Raw genomic sequence first — 12,612 nt, 5'->3', positions numbered from 1 at the left:
AGGTAACAAGAGAAGGATATGGGCATTGGAATTACGTCAACATTTCGAGCATTGTCACAGATGAAAAATTATCTGCAGGGTGCTCCTGATTAACAAACCGAGCAAAACTGAAAATTATTGAAGAGAAGACATGTCTGAACAGTTTATAAAGAGACAAGTTTGCAATCATTTGTAAACACCATTATTGTATGGAGGAGTAACTGTTCCCCTACCCCCTAAGAAGGTATTTCTGTCCGTCAACCACGTGAGCGATCGCCACAAATCGAGGCATCACTCGCATTTCAGTTTGGACACACCGGCTGATTGCAAATGCACAGTACGTGTTTCGACACTGAAACGTGACGATTGAGCGTCAAAATAGTTTCTTAAAACAGTCGAAAATGGAGTTAAATGTGACTTCAACACTCAGTGGCGATCGCTAGAGTGGCGATTGTTACTAGACGGACACTAGAAAACCTCAGAAAATGTAATTACTTTGCGATTTTTTTAACTGAAAAACTGTTGCGGTCTTTTTCTGTCGAGCGCGAGCGTCAACGTAAAACAACGTGAGGTCACTTCCTCCCCAAACGGTTAGTTTTTGAATGAAAAGAAAAAAGTGGCGATCGTTACATTGTTTAGACGGACTGGATCGCAACTTTGAAACTCGGGTCACCGTGCGTCGATCAAGGGCAAATTGACCTCGGCAACATTATAACTCACTTCAAGGGTGCACAAACTTGTATTTACAGTATACAAAATTAGGTAAACTTGTGTTTTTGTCCTGTGAAATCACAATTAGTTTCGATGCTCTTGATATCGCTATGCGGACGGACAGATCCGAATCCCCATACATTTTTTTTGCGGAGCTAGTATAAGTTAGAATTTGTGTTATGGATATCGATTGTTGTTGAAAAACAATCATTTCAATGTGTTCTGGCACTCTCAACCACCACAGCATTGATACTTGTGCATGTATGTGTTGGAATTTAGTTCTTTGTTTAGTGATGCTGTGGCAAAAGTAAATTCATCCGTCCGTATTTTGACGATCGCCACCATTCACACGCGCATAAATAAACACATTATCAAAAATTTCAACTTTTATTTTCAAAAAAGTATTTAAACAACAACTAGTTTGCATGTTAATACAACAAATACAGCAGATTCTCACAGATATGGATTTAAAAGACTAAGCAAATCTGAGACTATCAAAATGGCCTAATACCATGAAACCTGCCTAGCACCAATGACAAGATTTTGAATTGATGATAAATATTGTTTAACGCCCTCATGGTTAAACCATTGGGGGCATGTTCCCGGGTGTTACCCCTACTTAACATGATGTAGAAAAAAATAATGATAAATAAAGGGGCAGCTGCGGAGGGGGTTTGGGTGAATTATGGTTGCAGTAGTGTTTGTTTCTGAACATCACGCAAGGGTGGAAAGCTGTATTTCAGTTTCCAGTCATGAAGTTAGCACTCTGTATGTGAAACTTGTGAGTTTCTTTAGCATGTATCCTACAAATGTTGGATAAGTTACAATATAACTTTTTTCATGTTAATGCATAATCAGGAATAACATTTACTGGAAGTTTCTAGTATTCTACTGATTTCAATCTGAAAGCACTGTAAATGAAATGTTTATTCAATCACAGCTGTTGATTTTTGTTTGCATTGACATGTTTTTCCTGCAGATATTACATTACTGCTTTTATGATTTATACTTTGTTAGACTTGTCACCATTCTGAGTGATCAGTTTTCATGGGAACCAAGCTTTGAGTTGGTTAATTTCAACAGGTTTAATTAGCTCACGTGGTCATTGATGCTGACAAAATTAATACTGAGCTATGTTGTGGTTGCCAGGTGATGCTGACCATCAACAACGATGGCTACAAGTTCTGCAAGATCAGAGTGCGCACTGTGAAGACCCCTCAGATTGGAGACAAGTTTGCCAGTCGCCACGGACAGAAGGGAACATGTGGAATCATGTACAGACAAGAGGTGAGGAGGTCATAGCTAAGGGGGGCCGGGTAGCTCAGTTGATAGAGAACTGGACTTGTGATTCTAGGGTCGGGTTTCGAATCCGGGCCGGTATGGACACGGGTCAACTTAATGTCCAGACACAGAGACTGTATCCATGTTCCACGCCCGTGTCGCCACTGTAGCACGTGAAAAACCTTGGGGTCATTCTGCGATAAGTGCAGGTGGATGATTACACCTAAACATGCACACACCTGGGTAGCGCGACTCAGTTGCTGCTAGCTTTCACTGGGAGGCAGCAACCCGAATTTCTCAGCGATGGGGCAATGCAGTTATGAAAATGAAAATGAGTGATGGTGGCCAAAACAAGAACCACCTTCTTTCCCTATAATAAGCCATGAAATGCTTTCCCTGAGTACTACACAATAACTGTACGTTAATAAATAACAAGTCGCGTAAGGCGAAATTACTACATTTAGTCAAGCTGTCGATCTCGCGGAATGAAACTGAACGCACTGTATTTTTTCACCAAGACAGTACAGCTTCGTCAATCCCCGCGAGAAGGAAATCGCTCACCTCCCACGTGCAAAACGCAGTGAAACTAACACGCCAGAATAGCGCGGTAGCATATTGTGCCAAGCAGGAAAGCGCGCTTTTCTGTATACTTGTTAACTTTCTGAGCTTGTTTTGAATACAACCTATCATATCTATATCTTTTTGGAATCTGGAAATGATAAAGAATAAGATGAAATCATTTTTGGATTGATTTCTTAAATTTTAGTCGTAAGACTAATTAATCTATTTTCGTTAATTGTGATCACATTTTAAGTGTAAACATGACATGTATATATTTTTAGATTCAGAATTTGATGAAGAATACGATGCAATCAATTTTAAATCTGTTTGCGAAAAATCGATTTTAATGACAACTATAATGAGCAAACTCATTAATTAATTTTTAAGCCTCCAAGCTGAAATGCAATACCAAAGTCCGGGCTTCGTCGAAGATTACTTGACCAAAATGTCAACCAATTTGGTTTAAAAATGAGAGCGTGACAGTGCCGCCTCAACTTTCACGAAAAGCCAGATATGACGTCATCAAAGACATTTATAAAAAAAATGAAAAAAAACGTCTGGAGATACCATACTCAGGATCTCTCATGTCAAGTTTCATGAAGATCGGTCCAGTAGTTTTCTCTGAATCGCTCTACACACACACACACAGACAGACACACATACACACACACACACACATACACACACACACACACACACACACACATACACACACACACACACACACACACACACAGACAGACACACATACACCACGACCCTCGTCTCGATTACCCCCTCTACGTTAAAACATTCAGTCAAAACTTGACTAAATGTAAAAAGAGTGAAATGAATCATATTTATAAGCAGAAAGAAAGATTTATGGGCTTCTTACTCTTGTTAGATCATGCAAAATCAGTGCTGCTATTTAGTTCAAGAGTAAAACCAAAGAATGCCTCAAGAAGGAGAGTGTACCGTTTATTCCTCACAAAGTTTCATCCTTGAGTATCTAGGTTGTCTTGTTAGTTTTGCCCTGGCTGAACGTAGTAGAATTTATTTATTTGTTTTTTTATTTTGTTGTTGAGAGTTTGGAAGGTTTTGAATAATAATTCTACCCCTGTATTTTATTCAGGACATGCCATTCACGTGTGAGGGCATCACCCCAGACATCATCATCAACCCTCACGCCATTCCATCACGTATGACCATCGGTCACTTGATCGAGTGCCTGCAGGGCAAGGTGGCGGCCAACAAGGGGGAGATCGGTGACGCCACTCCATTCAACGACACCGTCAACGTGCAGAAGGTCTCCAAGCTGCTCCAGCAGTATGGCTACAACCTGAGAGGAAACGAGGTCAGTGCAGGCTGTGTTGAAGGGTTTTTAACGGGGTTTTGACTCACCTAGGTGATCAGTGAGTCTTGGTAATAAGCAGAGTCTGTCCGTATGGGGGTAAATTTACAGAGGTTATGAACAGAAAATATGTGAAACCAGGGTCTTCAAAGGGAAGGGGTCTTCAATGAGAGGGTGGGGGGTCCACTGTAATGCATATGGCGAAAGGTGAGTCGTATTAGCATTAGTTTGTCTTGTTATTGTTGTGAGTCATCGGTATGGGTATTGACAGTACTGATCTCATTTGTAAACGAGACTGGTCAAGTTACTATTTTCAAGTCCAAAGCTCAGAACAAGGTTGTGAGTTGTTAGGTGGCTGTCTTGTTCTGTTACAGTGTATTCAGAAAAGAATGTGTTAAGTCTTGTTTAGGTTAGCCATCAATCAGCTTTATAAGCATGTCCAAGTTTGATGGCTGTTGAGCTTTCTGAGCTTGAGTTTAGTACCAAAAAACCCAGCTGATATGAATATTTTATTTCAGATGAGTTCCAAATTAGCATGAGTTTGTTTTTCCAGACAGTTCATTAATTTTCTTTACACTTCCGTTAGCTTTCATCTACATCTCATTCCTTGCAGGTGTTGTTCAACGGCTTCTCAGGGCGCAAGCTGAACGCTCAGGTGTTCCTTGGGCCCACCTACTACCAGCGTCTGAAGCATATGGTGGACGACAAGATTCATTCTCGTGCCCGTGGCCCCGTCCAGATTCTCAACAGACAGCCTATGGAGGGCAGATCACGGTAAGATTTTTCTTCTCAAACCTAAAAAATGCTGATCTTCTTCTGTTGCATGGCCACAGTGACTGTAGTTGGGGAACCTGCAGCACACGGGAAGAAAAGATATGCTTTTGCGATGTGAGTTACAATCTCTGTGACGGGCGTTGTGGCGGGGTGGTAAGACGTCGGCCTCCTAATCGGAAGGTCGAGGGTTCGAATCCCGGCCGCGGCCGCCTGGTGGGTTAAGTGTGGAGATTTTTCCGATCTCCCAGGTCAACTTATGTGCAGACCTGCTAGTGGCTTATCCCCCTTCGTGTGTACACGCAAGCACAAGACCAAGTGCGCACGTAAAAGATCCTGTAATCCATGTCAGAGTTCGGTGGGTTATAGAAACACGAAAATACCCAGCATGCTTCCTCCGAAAGCGGCGTATGGCTGCCTAAATGGCGGGGTAAAAACGGTCATACACGTAAAATTCCACTCGTGCAAAAACACGAGTGTACGTGGGAGTTTCAGCCCACGAACGCAGAAGAAGAAGAAGAATCTCTGTGTGTGCAGGCAACAGCAGACTTCATTCTACAGACATTATACTACAGCAGTCCCTCTCATGAACGGACACCCTTGGGCCATAGCAAAACTGTCCGTACATTGCAGGTGTCCGGTCACGGGAGGGGTGACCACACCACCCCCTCCCCCATACACTCACACAGAGACACACAAACAACAGGATTGAGTCTATGCTAATCACTTCTTGTGGCTACTAAACAATAACAATAAACTCCTAATACTTCTTTAAACGTTCTGTAAAAATGATTTGTATGAAAAGTGTTGAAAAGAAGAGATAAAATAAATCCTCAAGGCAGTGAACACACTCACCATGCTCTGACATACGAAAGCAGCCACACAAACACAGCACAGAGGAGCGTGTGCAGATGCTTTGCAAGAATAAGCTTGAAAACCAGTTTGAATAAATAGCAGCAGATAGAGCTGCATGTCATAATCAAGTAATTTATTTGTTTCTTGTCTGGCTTTATTGACTGCATGCCGATCATGTGGCATGGCAGTGACTTTTCACTCTTCAGTCGGAAATACACTGTACATAACACAGCTCCCACTCTCCCTCACTAATGCCTACCCCAAGCCGTGACAACTGATGCTTGGAAATTGTGTGGAAGAGTACACCTCTCTATTTCTCTCCAATGCTCTTCCTGCTGACATGCGGTGACACCGGACATCGACACCCCACAGAGTTTAGCCAGCTAACCCTCCACCCCCCCCTGCCTTTCTCTCTCTCACTCCCTCCAGCCATGTACTGTTGGGGGCTGTGGGCAGAGAGACCAGCTGCACTGTTCACTCAGAGCAAAACCAGTTGACTGTGTCGTAACTTTTGACAAAGCAAGACAACTGAAGGGTTCATAGATTAGGCAACCGACTCACTGGTCAAGGCTGAGGGGAAACAAGAGTATCTTGTCAATGAAAGAGGTTACACACAGACACACGATGGGTACACGTGCACTCAAGTTATCAGTGACTGTCATCACACCATTGCGGCTGTGATCTTTGTACCAAGAGCCGGACTGCTCTGTTATCGATTTTGTTGTGGTGAAAATTTGACGATGGTCTGTCCGTACATTGGAGGTATGACCTGCTGTTGGGACCGAAAATGAGTGTCCGCGTCCACGTTTTGCAGGTGTCCGTTTAAGGGGGGGCAAATATAGAAGGAAAACACTCCGTGCCGAGCAAATGTGTCCGTACATGTCAGGTGTCCGCTCACGCCGGGGGCCGTACATTGCAGGGACTGCTGTAGGGTTAAAAAAAAAATTCATCGCTGGAAGTGGAAGCAATGTATGGTTCATCTGCCAATTAAACACTATGAACTGCTGATACGCTACAAAGACAGGTTGCCACAGACAAGCTGGACATACAGATTTAATGTTTTTTGCTGAAAATGACTGTGCTGCTTGTAAAATAATTCATAAAATTTCACTGTTGCAGCCTTTGCTCCTTTAAACTGAGAAATACTACTCTACAACATTAAAAACAAGTCGCGTAAGGCGAAATTACTACATTTAGTCAAGCTGTGGAACTCACAGAATGAAACTGAACGCACTGCATTTTTTTCACAATGACCGTAGTCCGCCGCTTGTGCATAACGGAGTGAAACTGGCGAGCCTGTTCAGCGTGGTAGTGGTTTTGCTGTGCTGCATAGCACGCTTTTCTGTACCTCTCTTCGTTTTAACTTTCTGAGCGTGTTTTTAATCCAAACATATCATATCTATATGTTTTTGGAATCAGGAACCGACAAGGAATAAGATGAAATTGTTTTTAAATCGATTTCGGAAATTTAATTTTGATCATAATTTTTATATTTTTAATTTTCAGAGCTTGTTTTTTATCCAAATATAACATATTTATATGTTTTTGGAATCAGGAAATGATGTAGAATAAGATGAACGTAAATTTGGATCGTTTTATTGAGTCACTTGAGAAAAAGTGACTCTATGTAATCGGTCAGTGTTAGTCTGTCCGGCCGGCCGGCCAGCCGTCCGGCCGGCCGTAGACACCATCTTAACGTTGGACTTTTCTCGGAAACTATCAAAGCGATCGGGCTCATATTTTGTTTAGTCGTGACCTCCAATGACCTCTACACTTTAACGATGGTTTTGTTGACCTTTGACCTTTTTCAAGGTCACAGGTCAGCGTCAAAGGAAAAATTAGACATTTTATATCTTTGACAAAGTTCATCGGATGTGATTGAAACTTTGTAGGATTATTCTTTACATCAAAGTATTTACATCTGTAGCCTTTTACGAACGTTATCAGAAAAACAAGGGAGATAACTAGCCTTTTCTGTTCGGCAACACACAACTTAACGTTGGGCTTTTCTCGGAAACTATAAAAGTGACCGGGCTCAAATTTTATGTGAACGTGACTCATTGTGTTGTGAATAGCAATTTCTTCCTGTCCATCTGATGCCTCATATAATATTCAGAACTGCGAAAGTGACTCGATCGAGCGTTTGCTCTTCTTGTATTAAAAAAAAAAATTATTACAATTTTCAGATTTTTAATGACCAAAGTCATTAATTTATTTTTAAGCCACCAAGCTGAAATGCAATACCGAAGTCCGGCCTTCGTCGAAGATTGCTTTACAAAAATGTCAATCAATTTGATTGAAAAATGAGGGTGTGACAGTGCCGCCTCAACTTTTACAAAAAGCCGGATATGACGTCATCAAAAGTATTTATCGAAAAAAAGAAAAAAACGTCCGGGGATATCATTCCCAGGAACTCTCATGTCAAATTTCATAAAGATCGGTTCAGTAGTTTGGTCTGAATCGCTCTACACACGCACAGACAGACAGACACACACACACACACACACACACACACACACACACACCACGACACTCGTCTCGATTCCCCCTCTATGTTAAAACATTTAGTCAAAACTTGACTAAATGTAAAAAGAAGAAGAACTTTCCATAGTTTTTTAAGCAGATTCAACAGCAGTAGGCAAGTCACTATGTGATAATTGTGACATTGTCTTCATGCCCCTTGTTCTTTATTTCTTCCAGTGACGGAGGTCTGCGTTTCGGAGAGATGGAGCGTGATTGTCAGATTGCTCACGGTGCCGCCCAGTTCCTCAGGGAGCGTCTCTTTGAGGCGTCCGACCCTTACCGTGTCCATGTCTGCAACCTCTGTGGTCTCATCGCCATCGCCAACCTGCGGAACCAGACCTTCGAGTGCCGCAGTTGCAAGAACAAAACACAGGTCTGGTTTTTGATCATTGTTGAAATGTTGGGGGGGGGGGGGGGGGGGGGGGGGTGTATGTGTGGAGGTTGTTCTGCTTATGGAGGGGGTGGGGGTGGCAGGCAATCGGGAATGGGGTGGTTTGGAGTTTATGGAAGAGGGAGGAGGCAGGAGGTTATGCTTGTGAACTGGTATAATGTAATTTGGTTGATTTCTTTGTTCATTTATGCATGTGTCCAGTTTACTCGCATACAGAGGGAGGAGGGTGGTTCTGCTTGGGGGGGGGGGGGGGGGGAGTTGAAGGAAGAGGGAGAAGGATGGACATTGTGCTTGAAAAGGGGAATATTGTTATTCGGGGGTTTTCTTTGTTCATTTATACATGTGTCCATTTTAATTATCATTTTCCTTTAATACAGAGGGAGGAGGGTGTTTCTTGCTTGGGAATGGAGGGGGGGGGGGGGGGGGAGCAGGCAATGGGGGATTGTTTGGAGTTGAAGGAAAAGAGACGAGGATGCCTAATGGAGGTTGTGCTTGAAAAGTAGAATATTGTAATTTGGGGGATTTCTTTCTTCATTTATGAATGTTTCCAACTTCGTTATAATTTTTCTTAAATATTTTTTTCTTCTTCTTGCTTTAATATGCAGGCCTATGTTACGCTTGCAATGTTTTCAGTAATCTGAACTAAGCCGTTACATTTTAACATTTTATGTAGATGCATGCTACAGTCACCTTCACATTTTTCTCTGCATTTCAGATTTCTCAGATCCGCATCCCATACGCCTGCAAGCTGTTGTTCCAGGAACTGATGGCCATGAACATTGTGCCCAGGATGATGGTGTTATGAGTACGTCGTGACAGAAACTTGGTGTCAATTCAACACACTTTACACTTACAGTGTCTCAAAATGTACCAAACAAATGCAGTTGGAGTTATGGCCTCCATGTCTGCCAGTTGTGAAAAAAGTGTTTTTACTTTAACCAGCATTGGAGGCAAGAGACTGCTGTGGTTTCATTCCTGTGCTGGTTGAGTTTAATGGCCCGTTCAATTTGGTGCTTGGTCTGTTATACTTACATCTGCTTCAGTCAGCTCCAATAGCTGGAGTCAAACTATTTTGCCAGAACACGAGAACCAAAGAAAAGTTCATGCGTGAAAAACACCTGTGGAACTTCAATGATAGTTGATTGTTCTCTTCTGTGGAATTATTGTTTGTGTTCAAGTGTTTTCACTTCTGCGTTTGAAGTATTCCGCTTGTTTTGAAGTCACTGGTTTCCTCATTTCATGTGGAAGCTTACATTATGTGGTGACATGGGATTGTGAATTATTGAATGATCATCCTCATCATATGACTATAAAGTCTTGTGCTTTATGTCGTATGTACTGAATTTTCTTTCAAAAGGAAAACCAAAAACGAAGTGTAGTTTGTTATTCTGTGTGCAAAATTCTTGTCAAGCTTTGAGATCTGACATGAACGTTTAGTATTTTGTGAAGAAAGAAAAGGTAAAAGGAGAAAGATACCCAGTATTTTATGAGATGAGAGAAAGTAACATTAATGTACTGAATGTTTGAAAATGGCAGTGGGCTGATGAATAAAGTGTGTGTGTGTGAGTGTGTTTGCATGTGTTCACTGATGCAATGAAGAATGTTTGAATAAAGAGTGTGAACTTCAATACCTATCTTTTAGTCTCCCTGAAAGTAGCAAGTCTGAATGACTGTTTGCCATAGCAGCTGTCAGAATGCTGTTTGACAGAGGATTAACTTTCACACATGTGTGCAGACAGACACAGCTACTTTTGTTAAATGCTAATCCTTGTACAATGCACATGTACCACATTCAGCAATGATGAAAGTCGCTGTTTTTTGCAATGCTTGTTATTTTCTCAGGTGCCAGGAGAATGGTTCTGAATAACTCTCACTTACTTTATTACACATTTATGCATTTAGAGCGCTTATTTCCCTTTGTTTATCAGATCAGCAATATGCAGGTATCACTGCCAAGAAGAGGCAATACACCGATCAAAAAGTGAGAGCAATCTAAGAAGCTATTCAATTTGAAGCGTACAAGGAGCAAGTTTTAGCTTAGGATTATTACATGTTGTGAGAATGACAATAGCTTTGTCCTAGACCTCCCTTGTTACATGTAGAATAAAAACTTAGATCTGTTTGTCAAACTAACGCTGTGAGCCTTGCATTCTTCTATTACTTTATTTCATGTTAAAACATCAAGGGATAAATAATCTTGCAGGGAGACGCATGGACGGACAGAGTATTTACCACATCTCCCTGTAACAACACAACAGTTGATATGCAGTATGCAAATGTATGGAAAAAAACGAAACTGATATGTTAATACTCTTCTCAACATACAACAGTTTGTGATCAATATCACAATATTAGTCAATTATGAAAACATAGTTTTTAGTAAAGTTTAAACTTAACACCAACATAAAACATCAGAACATTGACGTCTAGTGAACATGTTAACATCAAAAGTACAAACTAAACACGTCGTGGAAAGAAAAAAGTTATATTAAACAGCTCTGCACATAAACATTCACAAATTGCACTTTTTACCCTACATGATTTTGACGATGGAGCAAATCTCGTTAAATGATTGTGAAGAGCAGCAACGCAATTTTATGCCACGCAGTGAATGTTGTGTGAGTAACATTTCTAAATATTTGTTCTTCATTATCCAACAGATGCATTCACAATGCACAAATGAAACACACAGATTATGGAATGTAAACTGTCCAGGTGGACTCGACATTATAAACAAACATAACACTGAAGTCATTTGTTTGTTTGTTTATTTGTTGCTTAACGTCCAGCCGACTACGCAGAGCCATATCAGGACGAGGAAGGGGGGGATGAAGGGGGCCACTTGTCAAGCGATTCCTGTTTACAAATGCACTAACCCATTACTTGTGTCCCAGCAGGCTTTAGTAAAACTAAATTAATACCTACTGGAAGATTACCAGTTTCCAGTATGTTAAAATAGGCTTAACCTATCTACTGCTGGACTTACATCAGAACACTAACAGATTAAACTATACATGAATCGCGAGACAAGCGGCAATAGAAGAGATTTTTGGAAAAAATACAGGTGAATGAGCAAGAAGGCAGAAAAAAGAAAAGAATTCATGAAGAAAAAGAGAGCATGACAGGAAAGAGGAACCAAAAATCTACCTAACAGCAAACTAGAAAGCTCCTGCGGTTCCAAAAACAGGAGGGGCCTTTAATTTCATAACCGCAGTGCCCCACTGCGGGAACTGAAGTCATTGCTTCACACACAAACACACAGTATCATCAACATCTTGATATAGAATTGTTAGTTAAAAGTTGACAAAAGAATCCTTTTGACGATGCAACTGTGATCTTGAAAAAACCGATTCCATGTACTGGTAGGTTATCCCAGGTCTAGGTGGTCATAAAGCTTAAATGTATCTTTCTTTCTTTATTTGGTGTTTAACGTCGTTTTCAACCGTTCAATGTTTTATCACGACGGGGAAAGGGGGGAGATGGGATAGAGCCACTTGTTAATTGCTTCTTGTTCACAAAAGCACTAATCAAAAAATTGCTCCAGGGGCTTGCAACGTAGTACAATATATGACCTTACTGGGAGAATGCAAGTTTCCAGTACAAAGGACTTAACATTTCTTACATACTGCTTGACTAAAAATCTTTACAAACATTGACTATATTCTATACAAGAAACACTTAACAAGGGTAAAAGGAGAAACAGAATCCGTTAGTCGCCTCTTACGACATGCTGGGGAGCATCGGGTAAATTCTTCCCCCTAACCCGCGGGGGGAGCTTAAATGTATACTCCTCATGAAAACAGTTCGGCTTACCATCTCAGATCTGGCTAGGCTTCTTTTTTTTTTTAATGGAATAAGACCATCCTATCACTTGGTCTCATACCAAAAATCAACACCCTTACAACCTGCTGTGGTGAGTCGGAATTTTTTTAACGGATTAATTTCTTAAAATGCCACTAGTGGCTTTTATAGAATTAATTCATTACAAAAATTGCACTGTGCACAGTGAGTACCAAGGCTATCATTTGTTTAGATTGTGACCAAGTGGAGCGATCGTCTTATCCCATGTTAAAGCCTACCTTAATCAGAGATGGTGACGGGAACTATTTTCATGAGATAGACTTACCGTTGGATAGGTCAAAGTTCTTGTGAATGTTTGGTTTTGTCCTGAATTAAATGTTCCAATAATTTAACCTTTCTTGTTTTTAAA

The 12,612-nt window shown here is 41.1% G+C and overlaps 1 protein-coding gene across 1 annotated transcript in view; it reads left to right on the top strand.

The window, feature by feature from the left end:
- LOC138981561 (DNA-directed RNA polymerase II subunit RPB2) overlaps positions 1-10,030 on the top strand; it is a 39,640-nt gene extending 29,610 nt beyond the window's left edge. Inside the window, exons 20-24 of the mRNA XM_070354519.1 lie at positions 1,840-1,977; positions 3,644-3,865; positions 4,476-4,636; positions 8,189-8,384; positions 9,118-10,030. Of these exons, the coding sequence (XP_070210620.1) occupies positions 1,840-1,977; positions 3,644-3,865; positions 4,476-4,636; positions 8,189-8,384; positions 9,118-9,207 (807 nt within the window). The 3' untranslated portion in view covers positions 9,208-10,030. The remainder of the gene's footprint in view (positions 1-1,839; positions 1,978-3,643; positions 3,866-4,475; positions 4,637-8,188; positions 8,385-9,117) is intronic.
- The last annotated feature ends 2,582 nt before the right edge of the window (positions 10,031-12,612 follow it).

This window comes from Littorina saxatilis, linkage group LG12, assembly GCF_037325665.1.
Source record: "Littorina saxatilis isolate snail1 linkage group LG12, US_GU_Lsax_2.0, whole genome shotgun sequence".
In the NCBI taxonomy this organism is placed as follows: Eukaryota; Metazoa; Mollusca; class Gastropoda; order Littorinimorpha; family Littorinidae; genus Littorina; species Littorina saxatilis.
This window is presented reverse-complemented; position numbering and strand designations above follow the sequence as displayed.